At 41.9% G+C, this 23851-nt stretch overlaps 1 protein-coding gene across 3 annotated transcripts; it reads right to left on the bottom strand.

The window, feature by feature from the left end:
• Nucleotides 1–2253: 2253 nt before the first annotated feature.
• On the bottom strand, nt 2254–23718 carry grb14 (growth factor receptor-bound protein 14). 3 transcript variants are annotated; one of them, XM_076169979.1, is made up of 15 exons: nt 23417–23718; nt 20329–20543; nt 18484–18613; nt 9360–9516; nt 8360–8481; nt 8203–8277; nt 7968–8105; nt 6242–6352; nt 6036–6131; nt 5394–5456; nt 4270–4386; nt 3818–3887; nt 3633–3720; nt 3010–3103; nt 2254–2893 (listed from the first exon to the last, which is right to left on the bottom strand). In XM_076169979.1, exons 2-15 carry the CDS (start codon nt 20514–20516, stop codon nt 2747–2749), a joined length of 1596 nt encoding a protein of 531 aa, XP_076026094.1. In that variant the 5' UTR covers nt 20517–20543; nt 23417–23718; the 3' UTR covers nt 2254–2746. The 3 variants fall into 3 exon arrangements, with proteins under 3 accessions (XP_076026094.1, XP_076026096.1, XP_076026095.1); XM_076169981.1 differs by lacking the exons at nt 18484–18613; nt 20329–20543; nt 23417–23718 and adding an exon at nt 12983–13060; XM_076169980.1 differs by lacking the exons at nt 18484–18613; nt 20329–20543; nt 23417–23718 and adding an exon at nt 9754–9941.
• Nucleotides 23719–23851: the final 133 nt, after the last annotated feature.

Here is a 23851-nt window from a genome sequence, read left to right as displayed (position 1 = left end):
AATAAAGCTTTTACAAAGAGAAGCAATGTTCACTGACAATGTGAGAGCGTAAATAATTTGTTCACAGTTGCTTGACATTTATTTAACATTTTTGCATGTATCCACGTATTTGTGTGTGAAGTATTCCGTATGTAATATAGAAAAACAGAGGAATAAATTCCACGCATTTGGTTATTTCTTTGAATCAGCACATAATTATGTTGGCTCTGGTCCACTGTGACCACTGGAGCTGCAGTAAAGAGCTGTTGCTCCCAGCTACAGTTTGTCCTGACGGAGCAGCCCTTTGCTAAGAACAGTTGGATCTTCAAAGCTAAACAACAGTACAACCCCTAAACAAAGTGTTTACTCATAGAGCCTGCCTAGACTCATACCGTAGCCTAGATGGAGCCTTTAGTGGATCAAGGGGAGAGCAAACAGCAAGGTCTTCCCTTCATCGCAGATAATCAGTAATTGGCTGAGGACAGCAGAGGAAGATAATTGAATACAGACTAGGGGAATACAAGAGGGACATTTAAGAACAGAGTGGAGTTGACAACCCTTGAGTGCAAAACCTGGAGAAATAAGAATGAGAGTGCAGGCAGGAGTAAATCCAATGTAGTGTGTGAAGGAACAGTGCTGGGTGTCCATGAGGGCCAAAGACAGAGCAGAGAGAGCCTTTCTTCACTGCTGTATCCACAGGCCGTTTGGGCTGGATAGAGCTGGATGAATTCATTAAAGGAAGCGCAGTCTCTCCCAGCTGCCATCGCTCTCCCTGCAGCCAGACTCCGATCAATGGCAGGAATACATCCAAAACAACATTTAGCACAAGACCTCGGAAGCAGGGGTGCATTTAAGACTGCTCTGTGTGTGCGCGTCTCCCCTGGATGTGAGCACTGTTTCAAAGTGTGCTGTTGAAGTAGAGTAAGGGAGGTATGGGGCGATGTGTTTGTATCACAACACAGACAATTGGTTAACACAGACGCTTCAAGACAAGACATTCTGACATTTGGATAACCACTGTGTTTTCAATTATCAGTCAGTCATAATATTTATGGTAACAAATTCTGCTGAAACATTGGGCAGACTGATGTCAGTCGCAGATAAAAACAAACGTGACGCCATTCAGTTTATTACCTGCACCTATAAAAGCAATTTACAGAGACGCAGAGTATCTATTGCGTGTTCAGTCACATACTTTTTTTGGAGCCTTGTTTCTTTGTGTAATCTCTGAAAATTTGTTGCACTATAATTCCAACTCATAAACTGATTTCTCGGCAGGACAATTTTTAATAATAACGCTGATTTTCTGTTATAGTTGGAACTGAAAAGTATCATGAACCTAAATAGTTTCTATGATACACTTAATATGACTATTATGTAATTTAAATTGCATTGTGTCCGATATGATTTCAAATGGAAAACAAGAGAGAAGCAAAATGCTTCTAGTGCCATCTAGTGGTCAAAAAGTACACTAAGTAAGAGTGAACATATCAAGCACATACTTCAGTATAGATACATGTTAACTTATATATACCCAGTGAGCTGAGTCCATAATAGATGACCATGAGGTTTAAGACGTTAGTTTGGTGCTATTATCTAGAAACCTTATTAGAAAATCAAATATCAAATCATTACACACACTCATATGTATCGTGTGTATGTGTGTATAAAATCTGCATTTAATGTAAATTTCTTTAAGTATATATTAATGTATTTTAAATTAGTCTGATTAAATCATTATTATTTTAGATATGTTAATAATGGCAGAGTTTATTGTCCAAACACACTCACAGTCTCTGTCTATGACATCGCTGGCAGTATTGAAGCTGTACTCATCACTGTACTGCAGGGAGGTTGTGTCTAACAGTGTGTAGACCTTAATGCAAAATTTAACAAAAACTATTAAGAATACAAAAGAAATCATACATTACAAAAAAGTTTCGAAAAAAAAACTACGCAGTCCATGACATTCTGTTTTTTTTAACCTAAACCTCTAAAATGTATAAAAGGTGAATTATGATGGAGAATGATTTCAGATCCGGTCAAAATCAGTTTTACTTCAGCTTTTCAACTTAATGGCTTCAATGTGAAATTAGTCAAATAGTATTTCAACATCATTGCTCACAACTATGTCAATGTAATACATACAGTACATTTCATCAGAATGCACAGTGCAGGGTACAGCAGTCTACAGTTAGAGGGCTTACACAGTGATATTCCTCAGAGGTCTTTTTATCTCTACAATAGAAAACATGAACAATCATTTTCTTTAAAAAAGAAAAAAAAAAAGAAAAAAAAACCCCACTACATTGACAATTAAAAAGATAGCTTAGTTTTACTCGGGATATAAGTGTGTGTACTAAAATTCCCAGCATGGCATGATGGGATTAAAACCACCATCTTTGACAAGCAATACCCATACAGACAGAGGTTTACATAGCACAGTCGGCGTGTTGTAAAGCTCTATGATACATACTGTACTCAAGCCCATGGACATTGCACCACAGGAGCTTGTACATTCTCCCATGTTAACAGAGCTAATGAATAATGATCACTAGAACAGGCTGCAATACACACAAAATGCACATCTCCTGAGGTTGGTCAATTAACAATCTCTCCTCTTTCCCGTTTCTTTTCCAGAAGTGGACACTGGTGGATGATAACAGTGGCTTGAGTTAGTCTGTGTATCCATCTTCAAGGCACGAGAACAACAGGGAGTATTTTTGTCCAGACGGGGGCCCCCGAAACGATGGCGTACGTCTTTTGTTCACAGGGCGATCCGGGCACAGTGGTGTTTGAGCTTGCAGGGCAGGACCCCACGGTTTAGCTGGTAAAACTCCACCAGCTGGATCAAGTCAGTGAATCGTGTGTGACCATCATCCAGGCTGTAGTGCATGTCCCCTGCATCATCCACCTACATTGTCATACACACACACACACACACACATAACATAGATAAAGAGACAGGTGAATGACTGAGGCAGGTGCTTTCTTTGGCATGAATGGCAAACTGGAGCTGAATGTACTCACAGTCAAGATCTGAAAGTGTTTGATTCTCTGCATGTGGCACAGTGACAGTACAAACGTTTTGGGGTTGCTTTGGCTGTCCCTCAGCAGAAAGACACTGAAAACAAAAGGGAAGCTCTTCACTGCAGGCCAAAACCCTCACAGTTTAAGATTTCTTGAAAATATAAAGTGATACAACCAAAACATATTTTTTAAAAGGGCATTTTGAAAGCCAGCAGCTTTAGGTTAGACTTTCACACGTGTCTTGGCTGGCTGTTTGATTTTAGTTTTGTAGGATGATGGTGGAAAAAAACATGAAATGATCTTGCAGATCCAGATTCTGGGACAAATCCAGGAATTTTTTAAGGATTTGAGATAAATGAGTTTCAATATATTTACAATTTCCATAAGAATAACACACTATATTCATTTTTTTAAAAACGTGACATATTTATTTCAGGACATATTAAATATAATTTGGCACAGATCCAGATAAACGTCTCTGATAAACCCAGACAAACCTGTGCAAAATGTGCCTTGTTCTAATAATATACAGGTTTAAAGTCAAATAAATTACAATAATTATAACAAATATCTTAAATGACAGAATGTTAACCCAGATATGTGAGTATAGTGTAGCTGTTCACCTGTCAATCAGACCCTGCTGGGTGATTAGACGTTGAGCTTCATCCCGAGACAGTTTGCTGTGGAACCAGGGCTGAGCCAAGTGGAGCGCTGCAGCAGACACAGAGCATCATGTTAGAGAGTAACACTCATCTTTACACTTACAGTACATCAAACCACCCAGAATATGGAGGTGAATGTTACAAACCTAAGTTTGGAATTGAGCTCTGTGATGTGGACGGGCTCCCATGGGAGCTCAGGCGGTGACAGCTCTTCCTCTGAGGCAGAAAGAAGTTATTATCACAATTTGACTTTTAACGTTAATTCTGCTGTATGACTTGGACAATTCTAAAGGGTTTAGTTTGTCAGTGTTTAATTGTCATCCTTATAGTTAATTTTTTTTATGCATGAATATGATGTAAATTGTTATATTATTATTTGTTCCTTTTAAATAAATAAAGTAAACTAAATGTGGTGTGAACAGAACCACGGCAATCTATCCATCTGTCCATCTATCAATCTATTAAACAGTTCAATTTCAATCACATTACAGTGTTTACATGATGGAAACAACTGATTTCTGATTTAACTGCAGTGTAATGGAAGCGTTCACGTGCATGTAACCTTGGGGTAAAGAGCGTCTCCTGACTCCTGACTCACCCTCCATGACAGCCCTTCCTCTACAGCCACAGACAGCACCTCAGACGGGTTCTCAATCACGCGGCTCTTTTGGCCAGAGAAGTCCATGGCCACCAGTGAGTTCTCTGAGATGCTTCTCTGGAAAGACACGGTCATCACAAAGTGAAATGTTGACGATGACGAAGCGATGTGATGATGATGGAGGTGGAGGAAACTGTACATATAAACACAGCCACTTGCTTCTCTCTTTGGTTGTAAAGGAGTTTGGGGCGTGCTGTGGTATTGTATTGCCATCTAGTGTCTAAGACGATTCCACCATCACCATCATTATTTCTCCATGATTCCCGACAGAATGTATTACATTGAAAAGGGATTAGTGAGGCTTTGAAAGGAATGACACATTTTAGCCCAGGAAGCTGCTGTGCAAGTTAACAGATCTAAACACTTACAATCACAATTCTTATCAGGATTACAGGAAGCTTTGAAATATCCACATTCATTCCTCTACCTAAAGCTACTGTGCTTATGTAGAGAGAGGAGTCTTTCTAACCAAGTGAGTAGTGTTTACTTTGAGGACACAGACATTCCAGTCCCTCTTATCCACTCTACTCCCATTCAAACGATGTCAAGAGATGATTTGCTTAAGAGTTACTCGGCACTGTGTCTGAATTTGGCTTTCATTTACATTCCGCTGTGATTTTTGAGAGCCGTATGCTCGGGGTGGAGCGTGAAAGATTCAGCAGTCTGAACCTGCTGTGGGCGGATTGGTACGCTCTCTATAATCCCCTCGGAAAGGCTGTTGGTCACATGTGTCCCTCTAACAGCAGAGGAGAGGTGATGAGTTGGTAAATCTGAGAGCAGCTGATCATGGTGTATTTTTAGAAAGCAGAGGGTTCGTGTACATGTCTGAAACCCAGAAATAGATTGAGTTCACCAAGCACAGTCAGAGTCTATTCTGAGACGTGAAACCGGCATCAACAAATCATGTGTGCCTCATCTGTCCTTTGCTATTATGTTACTGAGCTAAACTGCTGCTCGGCATCTTGTCAACACAAAAATCTCTCTGTGATTAAGTGATAATGGAACCATTCAACACACTTTCAACAAAGTTACAAGACGGAAAATGAACAGGAGCTTGAGCCTACCATTGGTGAGGATTTCTGTCTCTGGTGTGGATGAATGAAGTTTTGGAACAGTTGCATGCCGTACTGAAACACAGCAACAAACAAAGTGTTGTAGGGATGACGAGGAAATTAAACAAAAGACACAAATCAATTACAGCCCAAAACCATTTTACAGAAGAACGTAGAATAGTTTAGTTAGAAGTGAACTCTCCTCTTAGTAGTGCTGGCCCCTGCTGCTTGTGTGTGCAAAAAGGGCGTCAAAGTATGTAGAGGCAATAAAAACTATGTAACTTAGTCTTGTGGACACTAAAGCCAAGACATCAGCACTGACAGTTGACAGCGTGACACACTGTTCGCTCAGGGCTTGTAGTTTTGAGACGATCGTTATTTGAAGGTGCTGAATATTGTCGCACTGTTACATATCGTCACTGTTCATTGGTTAACATTTTAGTTTTTTCTAAAAGTCGGTTGGGGAAATACTGCCACCTGTTGGCCACACTGGGAACTGCATCAATCATAACGTATTAATTTTGGTGGCGAAATATTCGAATACTCGTTTGGAAACAAAAGGACATATTCCAAATCTTAAATCAGTACTCTGGGCCAGCCCTACCTCTTACACATCAATCCAGATTAGTGATAAACATAAGATCATCAAGCAACCTTTAGCAGGCGGATGGCTGTGATCCAACAGGTCCTGGTCTGCTCATCATCCGCACAAAGCAGCGTCAAGTCCCTCGCTGAATTACACTTTGCAGACTGTAGAAAAATGTCAGAAGGAGTCAGCATGATGTAGTACGTATGGGATGTAGTGTAGTATACTATTGTTACTTTTCAATAAACACAATCCTCATGCATTGGAGTGGTACCTTAATACAGAAGCCATAATCTGTGGGAGCTCCATGCAGCTTTTTTTCTGCCAGTAGCGTGAACACATCACTGTCACTGAAGTCAGCAATAAACTGAAGATGCCTTGGTTCCTGTCAATCACACACATGTTTTATATACTACCAATACGCCTGCATACACATACACATACACATATATCTGCTCATATCTACGAATCGTGTGGTATGGAGATGTAAGGTTGTGTGAGGAGCAGATGGTGTTCTGTCAGCTTTATGAGGAACACAAGAGCGGGCGGTAACTCAGACAGTGTAACATGGAAAAGAGAAATAAAGGAAATAAATAGGAAATGTACAGTAGGTAATAAAACACAAAAACCCTGCTGATAAATGCCACCCGTGTGAGAATCAAACACTCCCTTTTCCAGAAGGAATATGAAAGCACATGTCAGTAAGGATAAAGGTGGAAGTTGGCACACTTTCAGTCAATAAATAAAAATTAATCTTGAAATGTCACTTCTATCAATCATGCTGTGGGTGTGCTTCATTTATAAAGGTAATGAAACAGAGATAAGGACAATAGTGTGTGACAAGCTGATAGGGGCAGCGCTGAAAACATCAACAGCCACTGCCGAAGATAAACTTCCCCCAACGCTACGGCACAAAGACGGCCATTGTTCTGCTTTCATGTGACACAATGTTCCCACTTCCTTATTTAAAGTAATGGCGCAGCAGCCAGTGTCTGACCAGGACCGCAGATGAATGGTAAAGCAAAGAGTAAAACTTGGCCGCACACCAAAACCTCCCTGTGCACTTTAAACAAAAGCTTTTCTGTTACGGGCGGAATGAAAGCGGTTGAGAAGCGGTTGCCTTGGCATGGCTGGTGCCCAGGTATAAGCTTCACCTGTCAGCAGCATACAGAGCGCTCTTTCTGCTTGGCTGGCATGCTGACCTAAGGAAAATCAAGCTCAACCTGTTCCACTCCCCTCTCATAACATGACAGAGATATTTACAGTGGATGAACTGATGACCCTGCTTACTGTTAAAACAGATGACTGGGATTTATCTAGGAAGTATGGAGGTCTATATGTCTCTCTTTTACATAAGGTGACCGTGCATTTTGGATCCACTGTGCACCAAATAAACACAGGGGATCACAGGGTGTGCTTAAATTGGTATTTTGCTGAATTTAATGATGTGGAGGAAATAACATCCAAACTAGGTCACTGATATTATGTGTTTTTTGGAAATTGGAAATATTTTGCAATATTTAGCCTCACTCACAGAGGCAACAATGAAATGTGAATGTATCTTGTGTATTCTCGAATAGAATTGTGAAAAAAAGATTACTTGGGTTCTATTTTCCTGCATGTACATCTCAGCTACTTGATGTTATGGGGCGACATCACACGAGCACCAAACTGATCACCGCTTAGCAACAGGAAGTAATTATATGTGATAGGAATGCAGGAAAAATACTCTCATTTCAGGGTTTATTGTTATTGGAAAGCTCATTCTAAGGCTCCAGCGAACATATCAGTATCTAACTAAAAGTATAACTTTATGTAGATGGGGTTCAGAGGCTTTTCCGCATGTCCCTTAGTCCATGATCTGTGACTCTGTATCCACTGTAAAGGTCGAATCTTGCCAAAAATGCTCCAACTCACAAAAAAAACACAATGTCAGCGATAAAGTCGGGACGTATTTTCCCCAAATACATTTTCTACCACTTCAGTTTCCATGGACTGACCTTGGAAGTTCCCTTGTTGGAGAAATAAAGCCCTGACCTCCGCAAGACAAAGTAGAACCTCTTCCAGTACTTCTTGCCTTGCTCTTTGGCATGGAGGTGTCCATGAATCTCTGGGCAGGTGCTGGAGTTTAGAAAGGTCTGCGTTGGGCAAAGAAATGGGTGTGAACGGCAGATTATTGTAGGAACACAAATGCAAGAACCTCGGAGTGCACTGTAAACACACAGAACCTGATACCTGTATGAGTTCAGAGTGATTCATCAACCCGTTGGTCTCACTGGATACAGACACCATGTGATCCGGGAAAAAGTCCTGCCAACATATGAGGCAACATGAGTTCGAACAACACCCTGAACTTCCTCAATTAACCCTCACCGCCGAAGAGTGAACTCACCAGGGGTTTCTTGAAGAATTCATATTTAGCATAGTTCTTCCTAAAACACAAGCGGCTGTCAGTGTCCAGGCCCCAGGCTGACAGCACCTCCATGACAGACTCGTGGTCTTCGATGGTTCTTTCTAGTGGGAGTGAGAGGGAAGCAGATCGATTGCTTTACCATATGAAAAAAAAAAATACAGATAAATATAGATCCAGGTGCAGTAACCATAGCAACTACACCTTTCAAAGCATGATTGAAATGGCCAGGGACACTTTACTAACTTCATGTTCACAGTTCAGAGCTGTTTACATGATGTTTACCATGATTACCTTTAAAATGGCACAATACTGCAAAAAGCACAATTAAAGAATTACTTTAAATATTTTTAAAAATATGAGAATTTCCTGAGCCTGAGTATTAGTTCAGGGCATGAAGTTTGATAATTAACTTTAATTAGTGTGACCTGAGTGTCAGAGAGTGGGCGGAGTGTTGAAAAATTCCCATTTAAATTCATCTCTAAATTTATTTATTTCATTCATTAATTTATTTTAATTCTGAAATAATTTAGTATCAATTATAACATTTATTGAATTAATCTGAATAAGTGGGGATCAGTATCGCCACATTTCTGCAGCCGCATCTACTGAGTCGCCCGAATGTCTGCTGATCAAGAAATTGTGTAAGAGTTTTATTTTCAAGACCAATGCCAATTTTTGACATGCTTTGCCATGCTTTTTCTGGACGCCACAACACAGTGAACATGCGGTGGAATGAATAAATGAACGCGCTGGTAGGCCTGAGCAGTCAGCTAACACCCACGACAAACAGTTGGCTGTACTTTCTTTCATGCAACATGAAAAGCAACCAGACCAAAGAGAAGCAAAAGGTGGAACCCTGATATGACTCTAAGGTTTGAAAAAGGGATCAATAATATAAACTGGCTGCTCATGACTTATTCATCAAACGCACATGGAATTCAACAGATTGTGAGGTTTCATTATGATGGCTGAATCTTACCTATGCCAAGATGGGACAGATGTTCAAAAAGTGTCCAGCTGTGATCGTCCACACAGTGGTTCTTCAAGACAAACAGTTGGCAAATGTCCCGGGCAGTGATGTCACTGGGAACCTCTACTGCTCTGCTGGTGTTATCTTCATTATACACTTTAATTACCTGCAACGACAAAGAACGCAGAATTTGAATTTCAATAGCATGAAAAGTGTGGCAAAGTTTGATCGCCATCCTGAGGCAGCCTGAGCGACGGGAGACTGCAATCAAATAACCAGAGTGAAGGAAAGGCCCAGGAAGTAACACAAAATCTAACTTGAGCCGGTGAGGGAAAACAAAGGAGCTACAGTTATATTGCAAGAACACGCTGAGACATCACACACACCTGAAAGTAGAACTTACCCCCCTGTTTGTTGCCAAGCAGAGTTCTGAGTTTGGGTAAGCTCGGCAGCCAATGTAGGGCTGAGCACACAGCATTGTAAAACATAGAAACATGCATCAGACAGCACAGAGTGTGTGAGCCAGGAAGCAAGGAGCTCTCTCTCTACCTCTTTTTCTCTCTCTCCCTCTCTCTCTCTCTCCGTCTCTCTCTCTCTCTCGCCCTCTCGCTCTCCTGTGCTGTGCTGCACTGGAGCTGAAACGAAGTAATAAGGTGACGGCGCCTCTCTGCACACAGTTTTTCCTGACTCCACAGATCTGCTTCACTGGGGCTCCAGACCAAATCACCTGCTACCTTTCTCCACACAAGCAAGAGTCAAGAAGCCAGTGATCACCCTGCTCCATTCAGAGAGAGAGAGAGAGAGAGAGAGAGAGAGAGAGAGAGAGAGAGAGAGAGAGAGAGAGAGAGAGAGAGAGAGAGAGCGAGAGAGGCTCCAACCCCCCTCTCTATTCACATTCACACACCCATGGCAAGCACAGCTCCCAGCATAATGCCCCGCAAGAGCCAAGAGTGCAATTACAAAGGTGCTGGTTAAATGTAATGCTGGTTGGGTCAACTCTGTCTAAAGCTGACAGAGGTGGGTGGGGACTGTGGGGTGGGGTGGCAGGGAGGGAGGGAGGGAGACACAGTAAAGACCAAATAGCTGTCTCTTTTCTCTGGGTGAGCTCTGTTGGTAGTTAAAGCCAGGCTGGACAAGGCTGACTTCTTTTGTGGAATAAAGGAGGTCAGAGCACTCCGACAGGGCTGAGGTTTGAGCCCTCCAGGAGCCATCAGCCAATGGGAGCCTACGGCCATGACATCACCTCATAGTGGAGTAAACCGTTTAGCGGCCACTCACACAAGATCACGCACACAAGGAGATTCACGAGGCAAAGATACCTAAACAAAGAGGCCTAACAAAGACAAATACCTTTATTATGCAGATGATAGCAACAGCAGGTGTCCTGATGTGCCGTGTTCCCACATACTCATCATCTGAAGTACTTTTCTGTATATATTTTGTTAAATTTGCATGCATTATAAATAAAAATCTTGCTTTAAAAATGCAGATATTTCATGCAAACTCTTATTCATTTCAAATAAGCAAAGCTGGATGCAGAGAAGCTTGTCTGTGCTGAATCTGTCTTGCTCTGCTGTAACAAACCATCTTCCTGAGGTTTATTGGTTAAATCAAATCATTCCGGCATCATGTTTCACCAGACACAGGCTCAGGTTTGTCAGAGCCTTTTTGGTGCATTAGTGTTGCAGATATGTTTACATTACTCAGCATAAAAGGAGTGAGAATACATTTCCCGCGCCAGGTTTAATTTGCGTGTGTAAGAGATGCACATGAACAATAAACGCCCAGTGACCAGTGAAGGAGAAATGACGGAAATAATCCATTAAACACACAGACCAAAGCCTGTAAACTGCATGCAGACACCATTTATAATAACTACTTCACTAAAGCCAAAGATACAAAACAAAATCAGAAAATCTGCACCAATGACGACGCCTAAAAATCCCCAATATCTCCAGAACTGCTGACATCCCTGCTGATATTCTCATCAAATTAAACTGTACAGTATGATAATTACAATCATAATTAAAGCATGTAACACAACACACACATACACTGTGCACGCACACTCAGGTGTTGCAGGCATGACTCCAGGTTAATTGACAGCGCTGTTAATCATTTGTGAAGTGTTTCTAATGAATGGCCAGGCAAGGCAACGCGTCTTTATCAGCCTACACAAAGAGCTGCATTCATCAGCAAGTAGACCCGATCCAAACACCACACCATTTCCCTTCAAAACCTCCATGAACCCCTGACGCTGTGCCAATCGAACACACTTAGCTTGCAACATAACTTGCATGGTGTAACTTGCATGGTGTAACGTTTGATGGAAGGCTTGGAGGCATTAAACACAAGAGCATGGATGAAGAACGTTTTCACACATAAACTGAGTATTCTAAAGTATCCAGGCTGGTGTGTGTCGCCTCACACACTCTTCTCCATTTGCCGCCGTCGTCCATAATGGAAGCCAGTACTACCAGTATATGGAATATCTGCAAAGCGCGCTGATCCTAACTATCATGATCCTAACTGGACATGTTATCACACTCCAAGGTGATGGCAGGAAGTAAGGGATCAGGAGACAGAACACGCTGTTCTGTGTTACTAAGACCCTTCAATGAACTGCAAAAACAGCCAGAACAAGGCAGAGGAAACAGAAATTGAGTATGTAGCACTAAATATAGCCCGGTAGACCGTAAACTCCTCTATAAGTCCTTCTTATCTCAAGGACAGGACTGTGTGAGCCATTTTGCCAATTAGACATCTTTGCTTTTATCTTGAACTACACTCCCACAGCTGCAGCTCTATCAGTGAGGCAGAGAGGTAGTGTGGTGGCCTCTGGCTTTGTCTGCCTGAGAAACTTCCTCCAAGATTCTCACTGCAGCAAAACTCCATGAATTGAGAGTTTGTAGTGGAGTAGTGAGTTGTTCTTAAGACCAGGCTCCATACTGGACCTGCACACACTCCACTAACAAGCCCAACACACTGATATGTGGGCTCTTCAGCATAAATGCAAGTCAAACATGTACCCACTATAATAATATAATCACCATATACTAATCCACAGATGCACTGAGACTCAACCCGACAGTTTAGTAATCATTCTACTACTTGAAGTCAGTTTGAAATTAGATTTAAGTGAATTATGGAATATTCCTTCTCATTTGTTTAATATTACTTGCAATATAATGTCTTAAAATAAGGCCAAAGAGTAATGTTTGTCTTATACTTCTATTGTGCTTCATGAACATTAACATTTACACTCCGTCACACACACATATTCCAGATCACTGAATTTTCAATGCGAGTGTGGAATAAAATTCAACAGCCCTTGCAAGTCAAAGGAGGACAGAAAGACTGACGGAAAAGGTAGAAAAAGATGAAACAGAGAAAGTTCTAAGGTTTTTACACCGTTAGTCAGTCAGTCAGTCAGTCAGTCAGTGTATTTCCATTGTTACATGAGTTCAGTGAGGACGTGCTGAATTATAGGACAACATTTTCAGACTCGATCCAGCTTTATCTGAAATGGTTTGGAATTGCCAGCAAACAAGAGCCGTCTGTACATCAGTCAGTACTTCAGCAATACAGACGGAAAAAACAGCCATTACATGTAAAAGAAAGTCATTTCTTACCCGCTTCTGCAGACAAAGAGGTGTGATGGCCGGCAAGGTGACTCGTCTGGCATGGAAATTCATGCTTTTGCCTTCTGTGCACAATGAATAAAGTAAAAACTATCCATGAACTTTACCTAGAAATGATAATCTAGAAATCCTTCTACTTATGCGGAATAAATTATGATATTTTACTATTTCCGCAGAGAATGTTGTTCTGAGTTGCAGCTATCCTGTTAAAGAAAGATGGAACACAATCAAAGTGTGGGAAACTGAAGCATGCTGGTCCCCCACAACACAAACTCCTCCTTTATCCTCGGAAAAGTAAAAGCTGTTTCCTATTCTGTCCTTCTTAGAAAAACACTCCCAATAAATAAAAGTAGAAAAAAGATTTTCTCATGGTGAACAGATTTAAAATAGACAAGGCCACAGAGAGCAGAAACACTTGGAATCAAGGTCGATGGTTCCTGCCTGGTGATAATCTACAAAGATTCGCTAGTTCTGTCCCACTAATAGATTATTTTGGTAGTATTATCTCTCCCTCTCTCTCTCTCCTATGTTAATTTTTTTCTACTAACATTAGTAACGTCACAACAGCTAATACGCCAGATGTTGTTATTGTAGATGGAAATAGCAGACAGGTGTCAGTCCATTTAAAATGCTATTTGCATCACTCAGTACTTGTGTTCTTGTATTTGAATGCAAATAAAGGTGTTGGAAATGTGTGCCTGCATGTTGGGGTGCAAGAGAGAGAGAGAGAGAGAGAGAAAGAGAAAGAGAGAGAGAGAGAGAGAGAGAGAGAGAGAGAGAGAGAGAGCTAGTTAAAGAGCAAAAAAGGGACAGAAACAGTGCGAGCATGACAAAGAGAGAGAGAAAGACAGAGACAGACAGAGCGAGACAGAGACACAGACATACAGATAGAGAGAGAGAGAGACAGAGGGAGAATGGAGTCCGGGCTCTCACAGCCTCAACTGCCACAATTCACAGCTCACACGTGTTTTACTGTACGAGCAGACAAAGAGCCCTTTTGAATGTGTGCCATCTTTATGGGACTCGCCTATTTTAAAGCTCCACTCGTTATGGACATCATGAGTGTTCAAGGCAAGAAACCAAAGTCAAATGAAACTACTTTAAGAGTTTGCAAATATAACACAAGTCAAATATGCTTTTAAACTGCACGTGTGTGAGTGTGTGTATCAGTATGTATCTAACGTTCCACTGTGACAATGCACAGCTGCATGGAACAATACAGTTTGGATCCACTTACAGTCACAGTTTCACAAATGACTGTGAGTTTATGAGCGGCGCAGGAACGGACAACATGGCTCATGCTATGTGAGGGACAGAAGCCCTTTCATAAAAGCCATTCATGCATTTAGAAGGAAGAAAAAGCCACAGACCACAGGAAGCATAAAATGTGCCGTCTGATGAGGGACACAAATGTATACATTTACTCCACTATATGCCTGATACATCTGATTCAGATGACAAAAAGCCTTCTTAATGTACAGTAGTTCAAACTATATATTAGTTTGGAAGTTGTCTGATCTTACTCTTACATTATGTATAATATAGTATGATATATTATAGTATGCTTTATTGATATTGCATACAGAATACTGTTTGTGTGTGAGTGTGTGTGTGTGTGTGTGTGTGTGTGTGTGTGTGTGTGTGTGTGGAGGCATGTGTGTATAAATATATGAATAAAGCTATGTAGTACACAGTTATTGCAAAAGTTCCTCTTATAATCGCTGAAGTTGAATATACCACAGTTTGAACATCTAAGCTATGAATTGCCTCCTTTCCTGTGCTGAATGCTGAGGTTTAGCATCCGACGCTGCCCTCTGTTTCAACTCCTGAGAACAAACAAGCACCTCCCATAACATGCCTGGTGTTTATCTGGCAGCACACTGACTTGTGAGAGCACAGTTAGTTATCACACGCCAAAAATGAATTGGAATTAATGGAGCCAGAACGATAACACCGGCTCCACAACTCCCATAACAAAGCCAGCTCCAGACACGCCGTCCTTGACTGGATTGATTTGATCAACGCACCTTTGCAGGCGCCTGCTTTAAGACACTGTGGGGGAGGAATTATAAAACTCCATAATTCATTATTAGTCCATTTATAGGCCACCTAATTCGTAGGCTACTCAGGCGTATCCATGCACCTCAGCTCACCCTCCCTCCCTGTGCTCCCCTGTGCTGTAGATTGTGGATTCTTCAGAAAGGTGAACATGATGGTCAAATCAAACAAACAAATCTGGGAGATCTAGTTCAGGCTCTGGCTTTTCAAATCATTCTGTATTTCCAATCAGTGCTCAGGGCCTTTGAGCTCGGGGAGTAATGGAACACATTAGTGGCGGCTGGTGGTCTGAAATTTCAGCAGTGCAGAATGACGTCACGTTCAGGTGTCTGTGTCGTATTATTACCATAACAACCTGAGAACAGGAGGCACCAGAGTAATACTTCTTCAGCACAAAGATAGAATGAATGAAAATGAAGACTGGAAGAATATGCGATTAAAGCACACACACACACACGTATAAATGCACAAACTGCCAGGCCTCTATTCAGCAGGTTTGACACATTGGACGCGTTGTGAGCGAGAATTCTTACCACAATGCACTCTGGGATTAAAGTTTATAGGTGCACAGATATTTCACCTTTGACTTTTTTCATCTAGTACAGTGTGTCATGATTTATAAGGATGATGCAACAGGGACAGTCTGTCTGAAGGCTGGAAAAGCTCCAACAAGCAGTAACTGGGACTTCTATGTCCAGAACCCCCCTGGGCTGCCTGATATAACCTTGTCCACTCTGCTGCTGCTACATTAAACAAAGCATCGTCTGGACAACGGCGACCTGGCAGCACCAAAGGTTTCTGTATCTTACAAACGCTCATCAGAGCTGCAGAGGCTTGGATTTGCACACAGGATCTTTTTCTGAGGTCACACTTGCTCGCAGAGGGATTCTATTCCACAACGTCATCTCAAATGTCTGAAACAGCTGATGTAGTATAAAGTATCTGTCTGAACAATTACAAATGAAACAAACTGGAGATACAGTAGTACTGCAGCTGGATGTAAAGTTGACCTATAAACAGTAAATGTAGAACCCTCCTCTCCTTCCTTTGCTCAGCTGGAGCTGCAGCACACACACGTCTGTCTGAGTCCCATTCACACGCAAGGACAGAAAATCTCATCAAGCTACAGTTTGTCAGTCAAGTCATGTCAAATTTATTCAATTATGCCATTCAAAGAGAGATTCCCTCTCCTTGAACTGCCAGGTGAGCAAGAATCATTTCCCACCCATTCCAACCACTTCATCACCAGAGAGAACCATCTGTAGCCATGGTTACAGACAATTCATCAGTTACTTTCCTTAAGCTGATCTAACAGTTGATGAGACCGTGATAGTTGAGTATAAAAGTGTTTCTTAAGATGGGAGAGAGTGAAGCTGCTGTTGCTGACACCAAATCTGGGTTCACTTTGCTCTCTGACATAATGAGGCAGTCGTGACTCAGCAGTTTTGTTATGGAAATGGGCCACGAGACTGCAAACGTGCGGCTGACAGGAGACTCAAACAAACTGGCTTCTCGCCGGTGGCTTTAAAACCAGTTTGAAACAAAGTCGTGTCAGGCAACCGGGCCTCTCGGGCATTCAAATCAACCCTGAAGAACTCAAACCTGGTCAGATATTGACTTGTGTGATTAAAGGAGACGCCACTGATATTTGTCTTAGTTGACATTATTTATGGAGAGTAAATTCAGCTATTTTCAGATAATTACACATTTTAGCTGAGCCCTTAAGGTGAAACTGATGGGAAAAGTACCGTGGAGAAACACAGCAGGAGAGTCAATAGACAAGTTGTATCTCCAGAGAGGACTGAAGGGCTGAGGGGTGGGTGAGGGGAGGGATGGGTGCTGCGAGGCTGGAACAATGATGTCATTGCTTTCTTGAGTACCACTGAAAGGAGGTCGTAACCCTGTGACATGAGGATTGTGACACAAAAACAGCTGTTCAGTCTGACATATTCCCTTTGTCTGCTGGATAGCGCTGGTGAAAAGGCTGAGTGAGAGGCTGTCAGGGCTGAAACGTGCGTGCACAGGCCTCATCAGTGAGATACGCAGGGATCTGGTTAAGATCTGCTAACGAGGACGCCGCATTGTTCGAGCCTGAGGTCACCTAGGTGTCATTTTGCCTCTCCGCTGAGAAACTTGAGGAGTCTTCTCACACCTTTGAAAGAAAAGGCCACATCTGTGCAAAATCTCTGACCCGTCACCACAATAGAACAGAATTGGTAATCAGTCGGTAATTTTCCGTTGTAAATGCTGAATTACGCTGGAGGACATGGAGAAGAAGAAGGAGGGTTCATTTGTCATACAGAAGAACTAATACCAGCTTGAATATCCTCCAATGTGAATCACACCCTATAGGTAATAAATGTAAACTTAAACTTTGAGGGTGTTTTTCTCTCTCTCAGTCTGAAAGCACGAGAGGTCGAATTCTGCTGTTAGTCCTTGGTGACTGCTGAGCTCTTTCATTTCCAGCTTTCATATGAGTCATAGCTTTGCGCTGCCCCCTGATGCTACCCCACACACACACACACACACACACACACACACACACACACACACACACACACACACACACACACACACACACACACACACCAGGCCATACTAGAAAAGTGACATCATCAGCAGCATAAAGGGATGGCACAAGAGAACAACACCCAAGCTTCATTTTTCTTTCATTCTGTTCCTCCTGCAAGAGGAAACATGAATTATATGAAAGAAGAATGATGAGAACTGGTTAAATATTGTTTTGCTATTTCCATAGACACCTTTACTCCCATGTGTGTCTGTGCAGAGGTTACGTGACGGGGAGAAGCCATGAAGGGAAGAGGATTCATTGATTGAATACAGGTCTTGTTGCTTAATCAACTTAAAACTCGTGATTGACATTTGTACTCAATTTCAATGGGATTTCAATTTCAATTACGGTGCTTACATAATATTTGGAAGTGCATGTAAATGTTGTGGTAAAGCAAAGATACAAGAACGACAAAATACTTCACACTGTCTGTAAGAGAGAAAGTCAGAATAGTAAGAGGTTTGGATTGTAACATCAGGTGGTTGCAGACCTGTTTGTTATTGTTTTTAGTTTGCAGTTAGTATTAGTGTGCAGGTACACACAGTACTCAGGACTGTATGAGTTTGCTGACGCAGCATTTTCACCAAGTCGTCTCACTTCATTTCCATACTCACTAAACCGGTTTCCCCCTGCACATGCCCTGAAGTTTCAGACAAATCATAAGGCAAACATAATGTGGCTCTGCGTGCCTTTAGATTTCCTCGTGTCCTGCAGTTGTTTTTCAAGCTCTTGTTCCAATTAAAGCTTGCGTGAGTATTTCTGCGGTTGCATATGGAAAACAGATACAACAGATGCTTTGTTTCATGAACACTATGCCTCTTTATGTCCAAAACAGCCTCACATAAATACACTAAACACTCACCTGATGTGCACTACTTTTGGTCCAGGGTAATAAACACTCAGAGACGAGGGGGGAGACGGTCGAGGAAATAAGTTCGGGGAAAGGGTTTGGAACGGGGGAAGCCAGTGAGTCCTCTTCCTCTTTATTGCTCCTATGGGACAAAAACAGACAGAGAGAGAGAGAGAGAGAGAGAGAGAGAGAGAGAGAGAGAGACTCATCTTATTTCAGCCAAAGACAATGTGTTTCCTTCTGCCTCATGTTTGTTTGTAAGCAGGATCGCATAAAAAATGTGGCCTATTTTTGTCAATTTCTTTAAGACTATTACACCAAACAAGAAAATTCAATAGATACAAGTCTGGTCTGTGTCTGATAAGGATCAGGTGGGAGGACAGAGAGTATCTGCTTGGACCGTATCTTTGGTAGTTACAGGGAAAGATAAAAAAACATGAGCTTTTTTATTGTCATTTCTTTCGAACTAAGGCGAGCGACCTTGATAGAAACTAAAGTTACTCAAACCCACAAAAGTATATTTTTAAATTGTAGCCCAAAGTTTTCCACAGTATCAGGATAGATTTATGGAAAAACTGTCGGTTATTTGAGACTCTAAGCATCATTTAGTATGAAGCAGATATGAGCAGACAGCATGAAATAAGAGTTGTTTTTCGAGGTTTGAAGAAAAGAAAGAGATATCAGAGGAAATCAAGCCTTGAAGGGGTTAATAGAGACAATAAAAGCTCTGTTTTCTGATCTTGCTTTACGCATTATTGTTAGAATGAACAGAATTAGATTTATGACTGGACTATGTGCAGCTGAGGGCCTGCAGCAAGTCATGGGATCTGAAGTCAAGCAAGAGTCTTCAGATTTCAGAGGGAGCAGGAGAGCGGCGGCAGGAGAGCGGCTGCAGCACATCGCCCGTGCTTTTGTTGCAGAGAAACTATGCACAGGGGGATGGAGGGAGTCCTATAAACGCAGCAGGTGATAAACAAAGACCTGACAGCGACACAGAGACGTCTCAGCTCGGCCCCTCCTGCTCAGCTACCAGACACACCCCGCTCACCACACACACACACGCACACACGCACGCACGTTTGATGAGATGATACCGTACATAATGCACGAGAGCTGCACTCACTCCTGTAGCTGAGCGACCAGCAGGCTGTGGGCTGAGGGCCGGCAGAGAGTTAAGCAGCATCCCATCATAAAGTAGGACGTGTCTGCCCTGCACGACCACAAAGGGATGGAGTGTTTACTCTTTGTTGAGTCGTTAGGATCGACCATGATGGATGTTCTGTTCTCTTCAGGGTTCATGCCTCCACCAAGGCTGAAGGAGCCTCAACTAACTATACTAGCCTGAATAGAAAGAAATAACTAAAAAGATTATAACATTTGTATGGATCTTTTTCTTTAATGGTCAACCGTTTAAATGCGACTGAATCAGGATCCTCACACACTCGTGGTTGTTAAATGTTTCTGCCCCCTTTTTTACTCTTATGTGTTCCATGTTGAAGCAGATTTTGTTTGCCCACCAGGTCCGGATCAGATCCAGACCTAATCACACCTTCTGATAGTCTAAGTAACCCTCATATTACTGTAATAAGGTAAGAAATTGTTGGCGTAAGGTTTTAACTCAAACACACTTGCAGACTAGAGGATCTCTGCTATTCACATTTTTCTCCTACTAATAATTTAAGACAAACTAACAGGTGCTCCCTTTGATCCCAGGTCTCTAACTCTGCTGTTAAACTAATGCATTACACTTCACTGACATACAGTACACTCTGTCCGCACACACCCTTGTTTAAGGTCTACTTAATCAGATCAGATAAACACACTGCTGTCATCCAAGCCCCCCTCCAAAAGTCCTACCTGTTCCCCTTGCAGAGTGCAGTCCCGGTCTTCTGGGCATTTGGCGGTAGTGAAGGAGCACGCAGAGGGATGAGGGCTGGGCTGGAATAGCCACTCACATTACCCCTGCCACTCTGAAAAATCTCCGCTTTCTCTCCGAGGCTTCCTGAAGTGTGTATTTCGTCCAGCGTGTTATTCATATCACTCATGTGGGCCGGCTAAATCCAAGGCATCATCTGGAGTAGTCAGAGAGAGAGGAGACGAGCTGTTGGACTGGAGTGTGTGCAGACTGGAGTTAGAGCAAGCTGGCTGGCTGGCTGGCTGCTCCTCTGCTCACACACACACATACACACACACACACATGCATATGCACACACATATACACACACACACACACACACACACACACATGCCTCTCCAGCTCATCTGCTGCCTACAAGCCTGGCCCAGTGGGGCAAAATGATCCCTCCTACCCAAACATGATCCACCACAATAAAGATATTTTTAATGCAATGACTCGCAAAACAGCTCTGCTCGCTCTGAAACGCTGCTGTGTTAATAATCTACAGTTTGTTCGACCGCGTTAGGTTTTTATACATCTGCAAAGCTGCTTTTTTTTTTATTGTTGCTGCTTTATTTTGACATTATGCTTTTAGATATTGTTCCCCTTGCAACCTAGAAGGCAGGAAATGTGCACACAAAGAACACTTACACAAAAGCTGTGTCTTTGTTGGCACTGTTTGCAACTTAGTGAAATAATAAGCCTGTGGAGGACGGCCAGCTCGCACTATAAAACCAACTGTTCCTTTGTCATGGACTTTGCACTTTGATCCAAATTGCACTTTAAACTTAGTCCTCTGTGGAAGGCATGGGGCTGTGCAGAGGAGCCAGGCCAGGCAGATTGGTTGCGTTGTGGGCTGTGTCATTCAGTGACAGGCTCCATGTGGGGGATGGGGGAGCCTGATAACATCTATCTGAGAGGTAATGTGTAACAGAGTCTGACCAGGGGCTGACAGGTTACTGGAGATATGGTGTGGCAAGCAGCATGGGGTTGAGGCAATATCTGTCTACATTAACAGATGACAGCATCAGCTTATCTCCATGACTAACTTTCCTGCTTGGTAAATATGACAAATATTGGTCAAACCAGCCACACTGGTCAAACCTCAGCTGTGTTTACTTTCAAAAGACAGATTTGCTTTTAACCAATGCATTTATGATGCAACAAACAGTTCAACTCAGACAAATCTGTGTATGGCCCAGCTGAGGAAAAGAACGGCTCAAACAATTGCCAAAATATTTCACTACATTGTTTTGTCTGTAGTACTTTGATTGGAGCTCTATGGATCCATGTTGCTATTTCTTAAACACAATAGAAGCTAAATGTATCATGTATTAATCTTCCCTACATCGCCCTGCATGTAAACCTCTGCAATATGCTCTCCGCTACCTCACGTCATGGAGCCTTCTGTGGATCCATAAATTTCCAATCAAAGGTCAACAGACCTGGTAAGCATGTGGCAAATATCTCCAGATGACTTCTTACAAAATATGTCAAACATCCGAAATAAAGACAAAATTGTTAGCAACCTGGTTTGGACATAAATGACCTGAAAATCCTGACAGTGTGTGAAACTCACTGTATGGCTTTAAGAAGTAAAACCAGGACTGTAAGTGTTGTATTCTTAAAGGGACGGCAGCATGCAGAACAGGGCAGACAAATGGTCCAACACATAGACTGATACAAGGACAAGAAAAGTGGGCAGCATTAGAGCTCCAGAAATAGCACCCAGCCTGGAACACATTCTTATGGTATCAGTCAATGAAAATGCTAATTACATTAGTGTAGGATGAAAGCCAAATGTATTTTAGGAACTTAATGCTACAGAGTCTCAAATGACGATACCACAATGACGGCCCTAAAACTGTACAACCCACCGGGGACGTCCTATTCCTGTGTCCAAATGGATGGGAAGTGTTGCACAGCAGGTTCATATTAAGGCAAAGATCATGGCTGTCATCTCATTTGCATAGTCGATCTTATTTTGTCTTATATTAACGTGTTTTGGAAACCAAGGAAGGCAAATCTGTCTTAATTGTGTTGGGAAATTCTTCCTCTGCATTTGACTGATCATAACTACTTTGCAAACTTTACACAGAAGGATTAGGATCGGCTGTGAGTTTGAATCCAGGACCTTTGGGCTCTCAGGCAACACTTCTAATTAATGCACCAACACAAAATAATATAATATAATATAATGACAAACGTTATTGATATATAAAAACAAATCTAATGTATAAAGTGATTAATTATGCATTCAGGGATGACTTATAGGCATACACACCATGTTCCAGTGTACATACTGTGCACCGTCTGAGTCTAGAATATTTTAATACAAATAAAGTTTAAAAAAAAATTCAAAGAATGCCAAATACATTTCATTATTGACCTAGAATCACAAACCTTGCTGCATGTATGTAGGATAAAACAGCAGCATACACACTTAAATGACAACTTCAGTATACCAACATTATGCATCATATCAGCATGAACCTTTTACACATTATTCCAGCTCATTAGTTGTTGCTACTGGGAAATAAAATCAGCTCTAATGGCGTTTAACGCAATCAGCGGTCATGATTGTGTATTTTGGTGCAGAGAATGAATTACAAACAGAAACTAATTATCACTGAGTTTACAATTTAGTCACTGGTGCTAGAATAATGTGAATATATTTGTCAGTTTAAGTAAACTCACTATATTATCTATTATTATTGAATCAATTCCGCAAGTAGTGTGCTGAATTTCTCATTTGCTCCTCTGGAACCATCTTCTCCATCTTCAGCTGCTTGTCATGGCATTTAAAAAACATTTCTCCAAACATAAACATGACGGAAAACTATTTTGACCATAACATTATTATACTCAAGTAGACTGCAGAAGAGAGCTGACATTGTCAATTTAAGATATGTTTGAATTGCTCATTTCTAATCGGGTAGAATCCTTCCAGAGGCTGCAGCTCATCCATGTCCTCACTATACAAGCTGTACACATTACTGATACTCTTCATTTATCTCTAATTTGATCTTAGAAATGAAACATCCTTACCTTAACGTTACCGGTGGAATTTAAGAAAGGTGTTTGAGAGCATCCAATGCGTCTCAACCTGTTCCCGTCTAAACTATTTGCATTACACACGCCTTTTGCGCAAACAGTGGAGAAATACGGTGCCAAAGTTATGCAAAACACTTTCTGCCTCGATGTGCCAGCCATTCGTTAAGTTTGACGCGTGATAAGTGCGTGCTTCTCAGCTTCAGCCTCTTCAGATGGAAACGCGTCTTAGCGCCTCGCACCCTGGTCTTCATCTCTGTTCCAGAGGGGCTGAACTCTCCTGATCCACGCATGCAGCGCAGGTGTTATTATAGTCAACTGTAGCTCCGCGCCTGACGTCACTCAGTACACGTTTTACCGGTACCGCGCTGAGACTACTAAACTATTCAGCAGGTTACAACACCGAGGGCTCCGGTTTCCGCAGCTAATGCA

Source organism: Genypterus blacodes, unplaced genomic scaffold, assembly GCF_046128005.1.
Source record: "Genypterus blacodes isolate CSIRO-AG114 ecotype Tasmania unplaced genomic scaffold, CSIRO-AGI_Gbla_v1 ptg000214l_1, whole genome shotgun sequence".
Taxonomy (NCBI): domain Eukaryota; kingdom Metazoa; phylum Chordata; class Actinopteri; order Ophidiiformes; family Ophidiidae; genus Genypterus; species Genypterus blacodes.
Note: the sequence above shows the minus strand (reverse complement) of the source record. Positions and strands in the feature narration are given on the sequence as shown.

Excerpts from the sequence above, each read along its gene's own strand:
- grb14 (XM_076169979.1), bottom strand. The coding sequence starts at position 20,516 with ATGAGTGATATGAATAACACGCTGGACGAAATACACACTTCAGGAAGC. Across the intron at positions 6,132-6,241 it reads ATTATGGCTTCTGTATTAAG|TCTGCAAAGTGTAATTCAGC; the intron begins GTACCACTCCAA and ends ATTTTTCTACAG. Across the intron at positions 4,387-5,393 it reads GACAGAAATCCTCACCAATG|AGAAGCATCTCAGAGAACTC; the intron begins GTAGGCTCAAGC and ends GTGTCTTTCCAG.